Source organism: Hylobates moloch, unplaced genomic scaffold, assembly GCF_009828535.3.
Source record: "Hylobates moloch isolate HMO894 unplaced genomic scaffold, HMol_V3 SCAFFOLD_6, whole genome shotgun sequence".
NCBI lineage: Eukaryota > Metazoa > Chordata > Mammalia > Primates > Hylobatidae > Hylobates > Hylobates moloch.
This window is the reverse complement of record NW_026652281.1, coordinates 29069806-29087831: the sequence shown is the minus strand read 5'-3', so window position 1 is coordinate 29087831 and position 18026 is coordinate 29069806. Positions and strand designations below refer to the sequence as shown.

Below are 18026 nucleotides of genomic sequence, written 5' to 3'. Positions count from 1 at the left end.
ATTAATGAGAGTTCTTGTTGCTCCACATCCTCACCAGCATTTTTTATTGTCAGTATTTTGGATTTTAGGTTATCTAATAGATATCTAGTGATATCTTATTGTTTTAATTTGCACGTACCTAGTGATGTATGGTATTGAGCATTTTTTTTCCTGTGCTTATTTGGCATTTATTTGTCTTTTTTGTTGAGATGTCTATTCACATCTTTCACCCATTTTTAAATTGTATTGTTTGTTTTCTTGAATTTTAAGGATTCTTGTATATTTTAGAAACAAGTCCTTTATCAGATATATGTTTTAGAAATCTTTTTTTTCAGTCTGTGGCTTGTCTTTCTATTCTCTTAATCTTCTTTACTTTTGAAGGATAAGTTCATTGGATACAGAATTCTCAGGTGGTGGCTTTTTTCTTTCAACACTTTAAATACAGGCATATCTTGGAGGTGTGGCAGGTTTGATTGTAGATCACCACAATAAAGCTAAGATTGCAATAAAGCAAGTCATATAAATTTTGTGGTTTCTCAGTGCATGTAAAAGTTATATTTACACTATGCTGTAGTTTATTAAATGTGCAACAGCATTATGTGTAGATCTAAACCATATACATGCCTTAATTAAAAACCACTTTATTGTTAAAAAATGCCAGTATGGATAAATGAAGTGAGCACATGCTGTTGGAAAAATGACACTGATAGACTTGCTTGATGTAGAGTTGCCATAAACCTTCAATTTGTGAAAAATGCAATATTTGCGTAGCACAATAAAGTGGAATATAATAAAATGAGATATGCCTGTATTTCACATCACTTTCCTCTTGGTTACATGGTTTCAGAAAGGAAGTGTGACATAATTCTTATCCTTATTCCCCTATAGGTAAGGCATTTTTTTTTTTCCCCTCTGTCGTCTTCCAAGATTTTCTCCTTATCTTTGGTTTTCTGCAGTTTGCGTATGTTGTATTTAGGTGGAGATTTTTTATAGTTATGCTGCCGGGTGTCCTCTGAGATTCCTGTGGTTTGGTGTCTGTCATTAATTTTAGAACGTTCTCAGCCATCATTCCTTCAAATACTACTTCTGCTTATTCTCTTTTTCTTCTTCTCGGGTTCTCCTTGTATGCATGTTATATGTTTTGTAATTGTCCCACAGTTCTTAGACATTCTGTTCCATTTTTCTCATTCTTTTTTTGCGTTTCCTTGCAGGAAGTTTGTATTGACATATCTTCAAGGTCACTTATTCTTTCTTCATTTCTTTTATGATGGTTTTGATTTCTAGCATTTTCTTTTGATTCTTTAATTTTAGAGTTTTATCTCTCTGCTTAAAGTAACCATCTGTTCTTGTGTATTATCCACTTTTTCCATTAGAGCCCTAAGCACAGTAATCATAGTTATTTTAAATTCCTTGTCTGGTAATCTCCAATTCTCTGCCATATATGAATCTGGTTCTAATGTTTGTCTCTTTAGCCTGTGGTTTTTCTTGCCTTTTAACGTGGGTTGTAATTTTTTTGTTGAAAGTAAAAAATAATACTATTGAGTAACAGCCAGTGAGATTAATAGGCTTTTAGTGTGAGGTTTTATGTTTATCTCGTTAGGACTTAGGCCGTGTTTATTATTTGCTATAGCTATGGGTATCAGAGGCTTCTGTTTCCTCTCTGTTCTTGTTTTTTTATACTCTGTTGTCTTTGAGTTTCCTTAGAAACTCTTTGTTAAATAGAGTTTGTATGTTGGAGCTCTCACTTGTAATTGTTATTATACTGGAGCCCTGTTGATGGAGTGGTAAGGTGGAAGTGTTCTGTACTCTTATTATTAAATCTCCATTTTTTTAGTGGGTCAGAGTCCTGGGTTGGGACCTTCAGAAGGGTTTTTTAGCCTTTTTTTTTCTCTTTTTTTTCTTTTCCTTCCCTTTTTTGAGATGGGAAAGCTAGAGAAGTTCCAACTGTCTAATCACTCTTCCACTAGGTCAGATAAGGCTCTGGTAAAGTAGTTTCTCTTCAGAGCAGGCCTTAAGTAGAACAGAATACTCTGGGCATGTTTCAAAATGGTTTCTTCCCCCTTGTCTTGTCCAAAGCATGAGGGGATTTTTCTCTGATCTTCACTGTGTGGTAGGAAATTCTGGAGGTAAAACTTATAAAAGTGTTGGAGTCTCCTCCTAAGATTGCGTCCTCCTAAGATGAAACAAGTCCACATTCAGCCTCTAGCAATTTGTCAGTTACTGTTTAAGTGTTCTAACTGCTTGGGCTCTGGAGGCTTCTATCTCAGTAAGCTGGGTTTTCTGAATTTGCCTGTGTCTCCAGTTTTCCTAATGGTGGTTTGCCCTGTGACCTGAATTCTCTGGTGCCAATGAGCAGAGTTGTTGATTTTTAGCTTGTTAAGCTTTTGTCTTGGTTTGAGGATGGAAGTAACAACTTCCAAGCTCTTTTTATGTTGGAGTGCAAACTGGAAGTCTAATTATTATTATCTTTTCTTTTCCCATATCATGAACATTTTCCCATTTAATAAAATAGTGCAGGGTATCTTTTAATGGTTGCATTATATTTTACCTTATTCATGTTCCATAATTTTAAAAAATGCTTTTTATGGTCATAGTTTCTTTGTGTAAAAGAAAAGACTTTTTTGTGTAGCTTTCCAATATACATAAGAGTAAAGAAAGTTAAGAACTGTCTGTACCCATCATTCGGCTTCAGCAAACGGTCAACAGCCAGTTTTGTTTCATTTTTTGGTCACCTTCTCCCTTTTCTTCTGCAATATTTCAAAGTAAATCCTAGACATTATGTTTTACCTAATGAACACTTGGAAATGAATATCTAACAGATATGGACATTGTAACCACAATGCCAATAACTTGCTAATATCACCTACCAAATTCATATTAAAATTTTCTAGTTGTCTAGAAAGAGATATTTTTCGAGTTGGTTTGTTCCACTAAGGATCCAAACAGGGTCCACGGACATTTTTGTTGTTACAGCTCTTAAGTTTCCTTTAACACATAATAGTTCATCTTCTCTTTTTTAAAAAAAAGTCAAGCCGGACAGGGTGGTTTGTGCCTGTAGTCACAGCAATTTGGAAGGCTGAGGTGAAAGGATTGCTTGAGCCCAGGAATTCAAGGCTACAGTGAGCTACGGTTGCACCACTGCACTCCAGCCTGGGTAATGGACTGAGACCCTCCCTTAAAAAAGAAAAAACGCTGTTCGTTTGTTCAAGAATCTACTTCTTTTGTTCTGTAGACTATTCCTCATTCTTGATTTGGGTTGCCTTTTCGCCTTTGTGGAAAATCAATTGACCACTTACACCTCGGTCTATTTCTGGCTTCTCTATTCTATTCCATTGATCTGTGTGCCTGTCCTTTCAGCAATATTATGATGTTTTGATTACTCTAGTTTTATATTAAGTCTTGGAATGAGATAGTGTGAGTCTTTCTACTTTCTTTAAACATTTAAATGGATAATTGAGAGCCTACCTTTATTTACTTATACAATATGTATTTAATAGTTGACTATGGAGAACTGTGTTTTTTGGTACTCTTGGTTTTTATATATTTCGAAAAGAAAATCTACATAATACTTTAAAAGTAGCTTCTGTGAAAAGGTACAAAATAATTGATGAAAGTATTTTAAAATTAGCTACTCCATGGAACACTAAAACTTACAGTACCGTATATTTTCCACATTTGAACTAACATTCATTTTAGAACTTGGGATTTGTAATACTACAGCAGTACTTTGCAGCCTTTGCCAAGAGCTGTGTTTAACCAATTTTCTTTAGTGTAGAATACCTATTTGGACCTGAGATCTAATTTTTTCCCCTGTTTCCTTGACAGCAGAGCCATTTTTAAAGCCTCTTATTCTTTAAAAACTCTTTATGTTCTCGTAGTCGTGTCAAAGGAAGTCTTGTTGAAGAATCATATTATGTGAAAGATATGTAATTTATTTGTTTCCTTTTAAGTATGATACTATATAGACACAAAACAGTATAGGTTATAGATAAGAAGTAAAGCATCAAAATGTAATGAATATTCATGAACTCACTTCTCAACCAAAGAATTGGAACATTGCCAATAACTTGCATCTAACTTTGTGCTTTCTTTCTACCCCCCTGCTTCATACCAAGAGACAAACCACTAGTTAGAATTTGTGCTGATCATCCCTTTGTTAGATTTCTACCTTTAGTCACTTTTTGCCATGGATTCTAGACTTTTTGGGAAGCAGTACGTTTTCAAGAAAGTACTTAAAACTTTAGGTTTTAAATTTGTTTTTCTTTGGGAATGTGCTATCATTTATTTGAACAGATGTGGACCACTAAAGGCATTAGGTAAATGTTTAATCCTTTATGCCTACCATGCTCTAGTAAAAGAAGTTTAGAAAATAAAGTCTACTTTAGACAAATGACTTAATCTTTCTGGATCTGTTTTCTCTTCCACAAAGTAAGAGAGTTATAGATCATTTTTAAATTTCCTTTAATTTTGGGACCATTATTTCTAGTCCTAAAATTCCATTATTTTTATTCTGCTTTTTTCTTACTCTTTTATAGTTTAGAATATCTGAAAATTTATTTTGACCTGAAGCTTTTCTTCTCCTCCTCTAAAATATTTCCTTATGGGCAATTAAAGGAATTATTTGTTAAAGAACCAGATATTATGAGTAATGTGTGGAGACATTTTTGCTATTTCATTTCCCCTTTGAAATATACTTGATACATGAAAAATAATGTATATAACTTACTTGTTTCTTACATGAAATAAAATAAAACCCTATAATGAGTATCCAGGAACTAACTTTCCAAGCTGTATTAGTTATTTACTGCTCTGCAGTAAACTACTCTAAAACTTAGTGGATTAAAACAGCATACATTTATTATCTCACTCAATTTCTGGGGTTAGGAATTTAGCCTAGCTAGGAGGTTCTGCTTCTAGGTCTTTAAGAGGTTTTAATTAAGATGTTTGCTGGCACTGTAGTCATTTGGAAGCTTGGCTTGGAGGATTTACTTCCAAGCTCATTTGTGCACATGCCGGTTGCCAAGAGGCCTCCGTTCCTTCCTACCTGTTGTTAGGAGGCCTCAGTTTCTCACCATGTGGCTTTTCCATAGGACTGCTCTTGACATGGCAGCTGGCTTTCCCCAGAGCTAACTATTTGAAAGACAGGATCACCAAGACAGAATCTGCAGCGTCTTGTATAACCTATTTCAGAAGAGATGTACCATCACGTTTGTCCTATCCTACTGATCACGCAGACTAGCCTTGGTACACTGTGAAAAAGGACTACAAAAAGGGATAAATTAAAGGACATGGGGGTCACTGGAGGTCATCTTGATGACTTGCTGTCATGCAACCCCCAAACTGGAGCATTTCCATAACTTTTGTCTATTTTTGTAACCTTTTTTTTTTTTTTTTTTTGAGATGGAGTCTTGCTCTGTCGCCCAGGCTGGAGTGCAATGGCGCCATCTTGGCTCACTGCAAGCTCCGTCTCCTGGGTTCACGCCATTCTACCTCAGCCTCTCCGAGTAGCTGGGACTACAGGCGCCCGCCACCCCGCCCGGCTAATTTTTTGTATTTTTAGTAGAGACGGGGTTTCACCGTGGTCTCGATCTCCTGACCTCGTGATCCGCCCGCCTTGGCCTCCCAAAGTGCTGGGATTACAAGTGTGAGCCACTGCGCCCGGCCTATTTTTTTTACCTTTTTATCTCACCCCATTTCCTCCCCCAAGAGGTAATCACTTAAAGAGAATATTAATTCCCTTACCTTTAATTTTTTTTAATAAGAATTACATGAATAAACACTTTATTGTTTGGTTTTCTTGTTTTTGATCTTTATGACATTTGTCATTTAAAAAAATTTTGGTGGAATTGTACTTTGTCTTTTCATGCAATTTTAGGGCTCTAAGATTTATATAAAGCTGTAGCTCGTTCGATTATTTTGCTGCAAGACTATTATGTGAATTTACTTAATTATTATTGATGAACATATGGGTTGCTTTTCAATTAATCTGCTTTCTTGTACATGTGTTCTGGATAACAAGAACAAGAATTTTTCTAGGATATGTACTTCGAAGTAAAATTGTTGAGTCAGGAAGGGTACAAATGCTAATCAATAGTTAACTTTTCTTTATAATATATTTTAAATTCCAACATTTCTATTCTATTGTAGTTTAAATCTGCTGTTTGTTCTAACTTTTACTCATAGTGGCTTTTCTTCATTGTGTGCTTGGTGATTTCTAATTACCAGCTCTTTACCTGATCTTTTTCTGTATTTGTTCTGTGTTCTAAGTTGGCAGTGTTTTCTTCAGAGAGGATCTGTCGTTGCTACTGCTGGTTACCAGGAAGCATAGCCAATTTTGGTCTGCTTCAGTCTTCCTTAGAAGTTGAAGTTCAGTGTAGAACAGTTTAGGTTTAGGACCCCATCTTGATGCTGGCCTATCTCTGAGTACCTAGGTATCGGTATTATTATTTGTCTCATTCTTAGGGCAACCCTGCCTTCCCTGTAGCATGTAGCACTAGGGAGTCTTTTCTATTTTTTTTTTTTTTTTTTCTTTTTCTGGTTGGAGGATACCTTCTTTATCTCAGTAATGCTTTAAAAGAATCTCATTTCTGGAAGCAGAAGTATTCCTCAGAGTACTTGACTCACTGTAATGCTAGATATCCTGACATCTAGTATTGTGGAAGAAACACTGGGTTGAGTAAGTAAACCTTTCTATTTTTGATTTCATATAACTTTATATCTTAATAGCTATGGGACTTCTCTGATCTTTCATCTACTCTCTTGAGGTTGGTTTTTTATTTATAAAATTGAGTTTAATAGGTGCTGGCTAATCTAGGAGTTTGAGAATGAACTGGAAAGCAAGAATATTTGCTTATATTATTAGTGATAATATATAAAATAAACTGCAAGGCAGACGTATTTTTTTGTATGTGGCTTATGTTCTTTTCTTTTTTCTCAACTAAGATAATAGATACTCTGTTGCATTTTATAGATGTCTTTAGTTTGCATTCAGTTTGAAGTTAGTCAACTCAAATATCCAAATCCCTGTACATAAATATCCTTTAACATTTAGTTTTGCCAATTGATAAATGGGAAATTAGGGGAATGTTATGTATTGAGATGAATGGGTATTTAAGTTAATAATTTGTTGTATTGTACAATTTGAGATGGTTGGAGTCTTCCTTTCGTTTTTTCCTCATGCATATAATGAAAAATGGAAGACAGGGTGCCATTGGAATGCTTGTGTACTTTTGAGAGCTTTTAGAGGCTATAAAGTGAAGAGTTATTGCAACTACTTTTTAATTTACAGGACTATATACACCATCTTTTTTACTTTAACACATAAATACAAAATTGTATTTTGTCATTTCACAATTTTTGCATTTATTTGATCTTTTAGATAAAATTCTATGGTATTTAAGGTATTGTAAGATACAAATTGTATCTCATTTGAGCCTTGGAACAACTTGGTGGAATAGGAAGCAGAAGCATTTAAATTACTAGCTTACTGATGAAGGTACAGGCCCAGGGAAGTTGAATGATGGGCACAGGTTCCTAAGTTGCTTGCATAGCAGGTTCAGTACCAAAATCAAAGTCTTCACGTTCTTCACGTAGTACCTTTCTGCTTCACCAAGCTACTCACAGAAAGGGTGCAATGGTAAAGAGAAGTTGGCTAAGGGCTACGAAAGTAAGCTTAGATAGAAGGAATAAATTCTAGTATTTGATGGTACAATAGAGAAATTATAGTTAACTATAATTTATTGTGTATTTCAAAATAGCTAGAAGAGAAGATTTGTAATGTTGTCAACACAAAGACAAGATAAACATTTGAGTTGATGGTTATACCAGTTACCCTGATTTGGTCATTACACATCGTATAAGGTATCAAAATATCACATGCACCTTCAAAATATGTACAACTATTATATATTAATTTTTAAAAAGTCAAAAAGGTAACATATGCAGTGGGAAAGTAGTTCTTATACTTTGTGCACTCATCAGTGATGTCTACAAGGTCTATTTCAATCATTATCTGCCTACCCTGGTGGTCTAATGGTTAGGATTCAGCACTCTCAATCATTATTTGCCACTATAATCGTCTAGGCTGTTTTGTGGTTTTCTAGATTCTTGTTAATAGCTGGGAGAATAGAATAATTTTGGGAATGAATAGTACCCAAGTTTCTCATGTTAAATACAGTTTTGCTCACCAATCTTTGTCTAGGCAGTTCTAACTTTTCTTCTTCTGAACAGTATTAATATGTTACTCATCTTGGAAAGGTGTGTCTGATACTTACAATTTTAGAAGCTTGAGAGCCCTTTAGAAATGGCTCAGTTGAGATTAAAAAGAGTTCTTCCCAAAGCCTTAAATGTTAGACTAGTTATGTACATACTAATTTTGTTCTTATTTTAAAGGTCTCTGAATTACCTATAATTTTATAAGTAAGAAATTCTTAGAAAGTAAAATGATTGATAAGATATGTGTATATTCTTTATTTCAGATCTCGTGGAAGCCCTGAAGCCAGAGTATGTGGCACCCCTTGTCCTTTGGCTTTGTCACGAGAGTTGTGAGGAGAATGGTGGCTTGTTTGAGGTATTTGCACCTTGCTGTTTTCTCTTATTAGTTTTCTCCAGTTGCTTGCATTTGTAAAAATCTGTACCAGTGGCCATCACTTGTATATTTTTAAATATTGTGTCTATGTTATAATTAAAAGTGTCTACTAATATCCATTTTTTGGAAAGTAATAGTAACTTTATAAATTCTGTTTTTACTTAGTTCTACGTTTGTAACATTCCTACCAAATGAAAATGTGGCTGGTTTGATCTGTTAGGTCAAAATGTGGGAAATTTCATTATTTAAGAAGCTGAATGATAAGGTGGAAAGATGAAGCTTGGAGTTTAGAGTCAATCAGGCCAGATTTTGAATTCTTATTCTGGGAATTGCTGATTTGACCTTCCTGAGCTTTAGTTTTGTGGGGCTTTCTTGTGACAACTACAAGTCATATTTTAAACCCTTGGCATAAGGCCTAATACATAGCACTTACCCACCAATTTTAATTATCAGTATAGCCGGAATTTAATCTTGTGTAATAGGTCAATAAATATAACATTATTTATTTTTACATAAAAAATGAAGTTTTCTGTTTTTCTTTATTGCAGAGCTTTAAATGTTTATTATAAAAATAGTTATCTACGCATAATCCCATCATGCGGTGAGATCCATTGTTCACTGTTTGATGAAAGTTCTTTTAGACCTTTTAAAGCCAATTTATATATTTTTGATTACTTATTTGACTTTGATCTCTTTTTTCTAGCCTAAACTGTTGTATATTAGAACCCCCCCATTTAAAATTCTCTGTGGTAATAATGAACCTGTTGTATACAGAACCTATTGTAAACCTGGCTCAATTTAAAGTGAGGGATATATTAACTTATTTCATTTGAATGAAAAGCTGATGGGTAAATTAAGAAAAAGAAAAAGTTTACATATCTCTAAGCAGAGATATGCACCTCCACTTTCCTAATCACAGCCATTGGATGTGAATTGTGGCATAGTAGAGGTAGAAAGAACTTTACAACTCTGTTTTATAGAAGAGGAAAATTTAATAATATCAAGCCATCTGTAATTCAGAATTTTGCCTGCTCTTCTTTTACCTCATTAAGGAATTTTTAAAAACTATTTATCTTTTACAGTTATGTTTATTACTAACTTTGTGAACAAAAATAATAAGTGCTGTTTGTGAAAATTTGAAATATATAAGACCATATAAAAAATAAAATAAAAATTGCCTACATTACCACTATCCAGAGAGAACTAGTATGAATATTTTTATGTCTTTCCTTCCAGTCTTTTATTAGATATGTGTTTTATTTTTTATTTTTATTTTTTTTGAGACAAAGTCTTTCTCTGTTGCCCAGACTGAAGTGCAGTGGCGTGATCTTGGTTCACTGCAACCTCCACCTCCCGGATGCAAGTGATTCTCCTGCCTCAGCCTCCTGAGTATCTGGGATTACAGGCACCCACTACCAAACCCAGCTAATTTTTGTATTTTTAGTAGAGACGGGGTTTCACCATGTTGGTCAGGCTGGCCTGGAACTCCTGACCTCAAATAATCTGCCCGCCTTGGCCTCCCAAAGTCCTGGGATTACAGGCGTGAGCTACCGCACCCGGCCTAAATAGGTGTTTTATACACCCAAACACACAGACAAGTAGGATAATTCTGCAGATGAAGTTTTGTTATGTTGCTGTTTTCTTTTACTGTATTGTGAACATTTTTAGTGAGAAACATTTGGCATGCCTGATTGATAAAATATACTACGAGCTGTGCATAATATCCTGACTTAAACCTTGAAAGTAAATTGCCACTTTTTGAAGTTCTGATAGATATCTAGAGTGGCAGATACAAATATTTTTGGCTCAGCTGGTGCAATTGTTTTTAGCACCTGAGAGGAGCTTGTAGCTTATTACTTCCCTTCTAAAATACGGTAAAAAGTGGTAGTTATTTTGTCGGTTATCCAAACCACTGCTGATTAGTGTAACTGTATCAAGGCTGACTGGCTGTATCATAAAAGGTGTAGGCATATTAATATAGAGGCAAAGGGTGATGAAAAGCCACACCCTTGAACTTAGAGCCACTAAGATGTCTGCTGATACATTTCTTCTATCATATGCATATGAAATTTTTGTGATAAGTTTGAGTACACTGTAGTTGTGGTGTTTGAAGTTATGACAAACAGATTTTCTTTACATCAGACTCATCAGACTTTTTTTTTTTTTTTTTAGGATTTTTCTTGAATGACCTCTAGAAAAAATTATAGAAGTGAATAATTTATCTTTCTGGGTAGCAGTTATTATTTGGTCATTTGTCTTATCTCTGCATAAAGATGTTTCATTAAAATGAGTATATGTAGTTTACTAAGTCAAATACTCTCTTTATTTGGCTTTGGTTTTCTTTGTAATTCAGTAGGTCCTTCAAGACGGACATTTATTTGGATCTCATGATATGCTAGGCAGTGTACTATTTATATTGTTTGCTTCATGGTAACACATGAAATATGTACTGTCATTTTTATTTTACATTTGAGGAAACTTGGATTTAGGCAGGTCACATAATTTGGCCAGGGTAGTCAGTAGACAAATTTGTGTCAAGCCTTGGTCTCTGACATCAGATTCATTCTTTTCTATTACATGCATTTCTACTTCATTGTGCTGTTTTAAGTTTGTGCTCTGATAACATGAACCGTGCAAAGTCATGGGGGCCAGTGGACTCTTATAGACCTGTATTATTTTCATCTCTTGTCGCCTTGAATTCTAATACTCCTAGTAAAGGAGCTGACTTTTTTTTAATTAAAAAAATTGTATCAGTGATTTCACATTAGATGGTATAATGTTTTCCCCCTCTTTTTGGTAGGTTGGAGCAGGATGGATTGGAAAATGTAAGTCTCTCTTAGTTTTTGGTTTGTATAGATTATTTCCTTATCTTTAAACCTGCATATCCAGTTGAGGTGGGTAAGATTTTTGTCACATGCCTAACCATTGGATATAGTGCTTGCATATTCAAACTTAAACATTGCTATAGCAACAGGTATTTTTAAGCACTGTGATTGTCCTATAGGTCTGTGGCCCTTTCAAGATCCTATCTATTCTTCCTGTAGGCAGTCCTTATTCAGGACTTGTCCTGTCTTGTTCAGAACTGGCTATTCCTTCAGACAGCATATATTGATAATCATCCTCCCATGTCTTTGACTTCCCAAATGCTTGTTCTTGCTGTTTCAGCAGATAAGTGAGTGGGAGGGAGAGCTGTTTTGGAAAAAGATGGGTTGAGACTTTTCTAGAGCAGCAGGCAAGTTCTCCAATTTTCCTATGTAATTATTTTCTTCTATGAAGCAGAAGACGTCAAGGGGAGTGAGGAATCACATTGGACAACTTACTGGGACAGAAATTGCAGCTAATCTATGGGAATTATTCTGCTTTAGCCCAGTAGTAAATTTACTTGGCTTCAACCCTCTCCTAACCCATCTCTCAAACCTTGTGAACTCCAAATTTGAGAATTGCTTTATGGCATTAAAAAAAATTGTGAAAAATTCTATGTCTCAGCTTATATTTAGTTGGCTATGGGTATCAAAATTAATCCAATTAACTGAATCAGTTAAAATGTTGCTATCTCTGGAGGGCATCGCTGTAGTAGTATAATATTTTTAGAATTAATGGTCATTTTCTCTAATTGTTAAAATGGCTTATATTCTTGAAGCATTTTTGAGTGTCTTATTACATTCATTTAAAAATGGAACATAAAGTTTTGCAGTAAAAGCTACATCTGGCACTTTATCAATAGGAAAGCTCTAGACAAAGGCATTTCTGTCATTCCCAAAGACAAATCTTCAGTTTAACAATCATCAATATCTGACTATTATGTTTAAATAAGGTTATTATTAGTTATTTATACCCTCTGGTTTTTAAAAAGAAAACAATGTTAAAAATTCTCCTTATGCAGCAGTAATGGTTTTTATGAATCTGTGCATTCTAACTGACTTCTTGTGGAAATAGAGGTAGAGCAAAGAGAAGGTAAGGGAGAATTATTTGGGGCCACCTGTTACACTAAATTTTTGTTAACTGAAGTCTTTGAGCTTTTATTTACTATTAGTCTTCAGTTTGCTAACTCAGCGAAGCTTTATTCAGTTATCTTCATTTTATAAATAAGAAGAATGAAGTATATTACTTTGGAGATCTGTGGTCGTGAAGTCAGTCTTTCGATGTGATTATTATATGATTAAACTTTCTCACATAAAGCATAACATTCTACCTTTAGTACTGCCTAGCATAGTCAGAGGAGAAATTTTTCCCTTCAGCTTCAAATGTTTCTTTAAATTGACCTTATCCTAATGGGTTTATTAGGAAAAATTCATTTTAAGGCTTATGGTAAAACTCTTTAGGAGTTAGAATCCCTTTTCTTCTAAATTTCCTTTCTCTTAAGAAATGAAAGGATTCTTATGCATCTTACTTTCTGTCTCTCAACTATGTGCTCAGTATGTTATTTTTGTTTCTATAACCAGTACGCTGGGAGCGGACTCTTGGAGCTATTGTAAGACAAAAGAATCACCCAATGACTCCTGAGGCAGTCAAGGCTAACTGGAAGAAGATCTGTGACTTTGAGAATGCCAGCAAGCCTCAGAGTATCCAAGGTAAAGAGAGTCCTCCGTCAGTCAGCCCTGGTTGGGGAATCAGAGGCAGCAAGCATTTTCTTCTCTTATGGAGTTGTCTTCTATGTTAAATGTAGTGTTAAGACACTTGAATCGTCTATAGCATATTTTCTGCTCTAGTAGGTATTAGAATTCTTGACATTTAAGATATTTATGTTATTCTCACTGTCAGTTTTTCAGCTTTATTATTATCCTGTTTTTTTGGGTTTATGTGTGATTGGGGGATGGATGGCATAAGATGTTTACTCATTTGTGCTGAATGCACTTACATCCTCACTGATGGTTGGTTTCAAAGTCTTCCATTATCTACCCATATGCTCCCAATCTTACCATATTTTTCTTTCTTTCTTTCTCAAGAAGATTATTTAAGCCTTTTTTTAATTTAGGCTTAGCTGTTTTCTGTTTAGTGCATAAATGTGGCTTTGTTTTAGCACTTTGTCTTTGCTACTGATTCTCTGCTTTTCTAACATACTTCTTCTGCCTTTGATGTCCTCTGCTAATCTTAATGCTTCTTTAGAAAAACTCAAGCCCCAGATATTCAACAAAACCTGTCCAGATATTCTAGGGTATATTCATCTTTCTGTTAGCTGAACTCCTAGCGCTTGAGCATCTAATTTTAACTGTTCTCCACTTCTTTTGTTTCATGAATGTATGGTTTCTTAATTGCCTGGTAAGTTCCTTTGAGGCAGAGACTGTATCTTGTTTGTACTTCTTGTATATGTTTGGTGTTAGCATAGTGCGGAACTCATAGAAGGGACTTAATAATTGCTTATTAACTTGAATTATTTAATCTCCTATTACCACAGAAATAGATAACTAAATAAAAGTCAGATTATTTTTTTCTAGCATAACTCACATATGCATGTAATATATGAAATTTGAAGTATTTTTCTGAAAAGATCATGAGTCAAGGTCATTTTATAGAAAAACGTTTTTTTCTCATAGTAATGTAATATTTAAAGTTTGATAGAAGAATATATTTGAAAAATGACTATTCCGTTTTTTTTTCTCCTTAATGATACTTTCCTACCTACTGGAATACCCACTGAAGTTTTCATTATGCTTATTCTCAATCAGATGATAACATGATTGTTATGTCATAACTGGTAACATTTTTGTATTTTATATTTAGACATTTGAGAAATTTATTCTATGAACAACAGTCACTTATCCATGAAAATAAATGAAAGAAAAGTATAGTAAAAGCTTTCCTCTGATATTTATCTCAAAAAGTGTTTCTGCCTCAAAAGTGTTAAACTTATTAAAAAGCTAACTAATTGAATTATTATAACTAATTGTAAGTGAAAAGATACCTCTTTTTGAAGCACAATTTAAAAAAAATGATCTTTTCGATGAGAATTGACGTTCCAGAGCATCTATTCTAGTGTTTTTATTTTATAGATGATGGAACTAAATCCCAGGAAAAGCTAAACTAGCCAGTATTTGAGCCAAGAAGTAATTTAAGTTGTCTGTTTCTGGAAGGAGGTGGCTTTCAACTAAATAGCCTTCCCTCTAGATAGCAATATGAATGGGATGGTAGGGGGAAGATTAATAGGCAAGAAACTTCCTTACTGGTGTCATCAGGAATGGCAGATATCTCTGGTCTTCTCAGACTCTGTAATTTGGTTATTTATTTATTTATTTTTAAGACGGAGTCTTGTTCTGTCTCCCAGGCTGGAGTACAGTGGCGTGATCTCAGCTCACTACAACCTCTGCCCCTTGGGTTCAAGTGATTCTCCCACCTCAGCCTCCCAAGTAGCTGGGATTACAGGCATATACCACCACGCCTGGCTAATTTTAGTATTTTTACAAAAATTAAAAATTTTTGATTATGGTTTTGTCTGAGTTCAGAAGGAAGCCCATGTCTCTAAGCTTTGTTAGAAAGGTCCCAGGGCCTTGAGAATATCTTATGGATATGTGGATGCCCCATGAGCCTCCTTTATTAGCCTTTTAGACCCACAGAACAGCAGCTTTTGATCTCTGTCTGGAGTCATTGGTTATGATGATGATTTTCTCTGGAAGAATTTTTGGTACTATCTTCAGAGCTATTACTTGTACAAAGAACTGGGAGTAGGGGTGAGGAGGTAATCTTGGCACTCTTTCATCCTGGGAAGAATGGAAATCAGTTGAGAGGAGGAATCAGTGATCTCTCCATCAGACAACTTGCATGTCTATAGACAAGTATTTCTCTTTAAAGGTTGTAAAATAGCTTAAAGACATTGGAAAGCCCAGAGCCCCCTTAGAATCAGATAACCAGGGAAGGATATGCTAGACAATGTCTTGTATTTCATTGAAGATGTCCATTTATTTTTGGCCTATTTCAGTTGCAATTTTTTCCTTCAGTAGCCTGACATCATACATTCAGTTCATGAGTGGCAATGGAGGCTCTGTAGCAGGTTTGCTGAATGTTATAGGAATAATTATGTAGCATATTGTAGCTTTTCTTAGTCACATCTTTAACAAAGCTTTTTTTTTGGTTTTCATTTTTAATTTTAGAATCAACTGGCAGTATAATTGAAGTTCTGAGTAAAATAGATTCAGAAGGAGGAGTTTCAGCAAATCATACTAGTCGTGCAACGTCTACAGCAACATCAGGATTTGTAAGTGGGGAAAAAAGCCTAAAGCGTTTGCCTTCTCTGGAGACTTTCCCTCCCTTCTTCCCTCCCTGCTTTCTTCCTTCCCTACTTCTTTCTCTTTTCTTTTGGATGCAGTTACTTTCTTTCAGTCTCTAATAATGGAGAGAAGCAGTGGCAGAGATAATTTAAAATAGAAGATTTATTCAGGAATCATTTATGACTGACTTTGTAACATACAGCCTGATTTCAACATACAGAGAATTCAGGACAGTTGAGCCACATGAAGAGATGGCTCAGGGTGAATTCTAACATGGTCCAGAGTACTTTATTTGTCTTTTAAATTTCTCCTTTTCCCTCTCTTAGATTTCTCTGGACTGTGCCCTGCATTTCTTTTCCCTAATGGGAAAGGAGATAAGAGTGGTTGGGTGTCAGTTTCCAAGGTTTTACCTAGCAGCCGAGTGGGGCTTGGAGAATGGAGGTAACCCACTCAGCTTCTTCTCCTGGTTGGAAACAGAGCTGCTGAAAGCTTATCATGAACTTTTTAGAGGAATGCTCCTTACTTGCATATAATTTTTGGTAGGCTCCATTGGGGGGTGTGATGAATCAGGTTAGCTGCCTGAGTGGTGCCAACCCCATTTTTACCCCCTGCAGTGCTGTTTGGAAACTGACTCACGGAGGTACTGAATGGAAGAGGAAAAAAGGGAGTATCTCAACTGTTGGTAAAATGACTTGTGGCTAAACTGATATCTAGTCCTGATATCTATGCCTGCCTGGACTGTCTGTCTTCCGTATACAGTTCTCATTCTACCCATTCATAGTTCTTTATCTCTTTAAGGATAGCTTTAAATTGACTTTAAGTAGATTTAAGTTGTGTGGGAATTTGTATTTGGGAGTGGAGACTATGACACCATGACTCCTGGAGGTTATGTGCTCCCAGGTTCTTTGTTGTGTTTTTTACCCCTTTACCTAATGCACACAAGGCTTTAAACCTCTATATTGAAAGTGAAGTGCCTATAATCAGCAAAATTTTGTTTGAAATGTAAATAATTTTGAAACTTTTTTCACATACAAAAAATTATTTTCTAAGCTATTTATTGCTAAATGAATGATGATAAAACTGTATAAAATATGTACTAAATATTGATAGAATTTGAACATAAGCTCAGATATTAAACTTTTGCTTTTTCTTTTTCAGTACCATTAGATTTCTGTATCTAACTGTATGACAAGTATCATTTTTTTTTTCTTGACCATCAATAATCCTACTTTTGTAACATTTTCTAACTCTTTAGAAAAGGATATCTAGTTTAGTGCTCTTTTGGGTCTGTTTCTTTTAAGGGAAGCATCGATATTGTATTTTAGAACTATTTCAACATGGCTGCAAGTAAAATGCTTCCCACTGAGTCAGAAATTCGAGGACAATTGTGATGGCTCATGTGAAATTTGCCTATTTACTGTTCCTGTTTGTATCCTTTCTTAAAAAAACTGTACTGGATAAATAGGAAGAAGTAAGTCATTTGCCATATTAGATTCTGATGTTTTGTAACCTACGGTAGGCATTGTGATAAAGAAAGTTAAAATTCTAATTTTAAGCCTGAGAATGTGGTCAGTATATAAATGTGGTTTTTCCTCAAAATAAGGGTTGGAAAACCTTTTTGATGAAGGCCCATATAGTAAATATTTTAGGCTTTGTGGGCTACATAGTGCTTCTATTCTATTACATATTCTTTCTCTTTTTCTTATTTTTAACCAACTTGTATAAACCATTTTAGCTCTTAGTCCTTGTTTGCCAACTTCTACTTCAGAATAAAAATGATTGAAAAATTGGACATTATTCTTTAATATGTACTTCACTTATTAGCTGTGCATATTATCACTAAGTAGAAAAAGACAACATCTAGTTAGACAAAGGATATTCCTGGGAAGGAAATTCAAGTTAAATTTTATTTTACTTAAAAACATTATGAGGGACTGGGCGCAGTGGCTCATGCCTGTAATCCCAGCACTTTGGGAGGCCGAGGTGGGTGGATCACGAGGTCAGGAGTTCCAGACCAGCCTGGCCAACATGGTGAAACCCTGTCTCTACTGAAAATATAAAAAAAATTTAGCCAGGCTTGGTGGCACGGGCCTGTAGTCCCAGCTACTCGGGAAGCTGAGGCAGGAGAATCGCATGAACCTGAGAGGCAGAGGTTGCAGTGATCGAAGATCGTGCCACTGCACTCCAGCCTGGGTGACAGAGCGAGACTCCATCTCAAAACAAACAAACAGACAAAAACCATTATGAGGCAATCAAAT

At 35.1% G+C, this 18026-nt stretch overlaps 1 protein-coding gene across 4 annotated transcripts in view; it reads left to right on the top strand.

Annotated features, from left to right (window-relative positions):
• The window catches only part of HSD17B4 (hydroxysteroid 17-beta dehydrogenase 4), a 94430-nt gene that overhangs the window by 28065 nt on the left and 48339 nt on the right, over positions 1-18026 (top strand). For all 4 annotated transcript variants that reach the window (XM_032156589.2, XM_058440583.1, XM_058440585.1 and 1 more), the window contains 4 exons: positions 8457-8548; positions 11367-11391; positions 13009-13137; positions 15652-15755. In XM_032156589.2, the coding sequence (XP_032012480.1) occupies positions 8457-8548; positions 11367-11391; positions 13009-13137; positions 15652-15755 (350 nt within the window). The remainder of the gene's footprint in view (positions 1-8456; positions 8549-11366; positions 11392-13008; positions 13138-15651; positions 15756-18026) is intronic.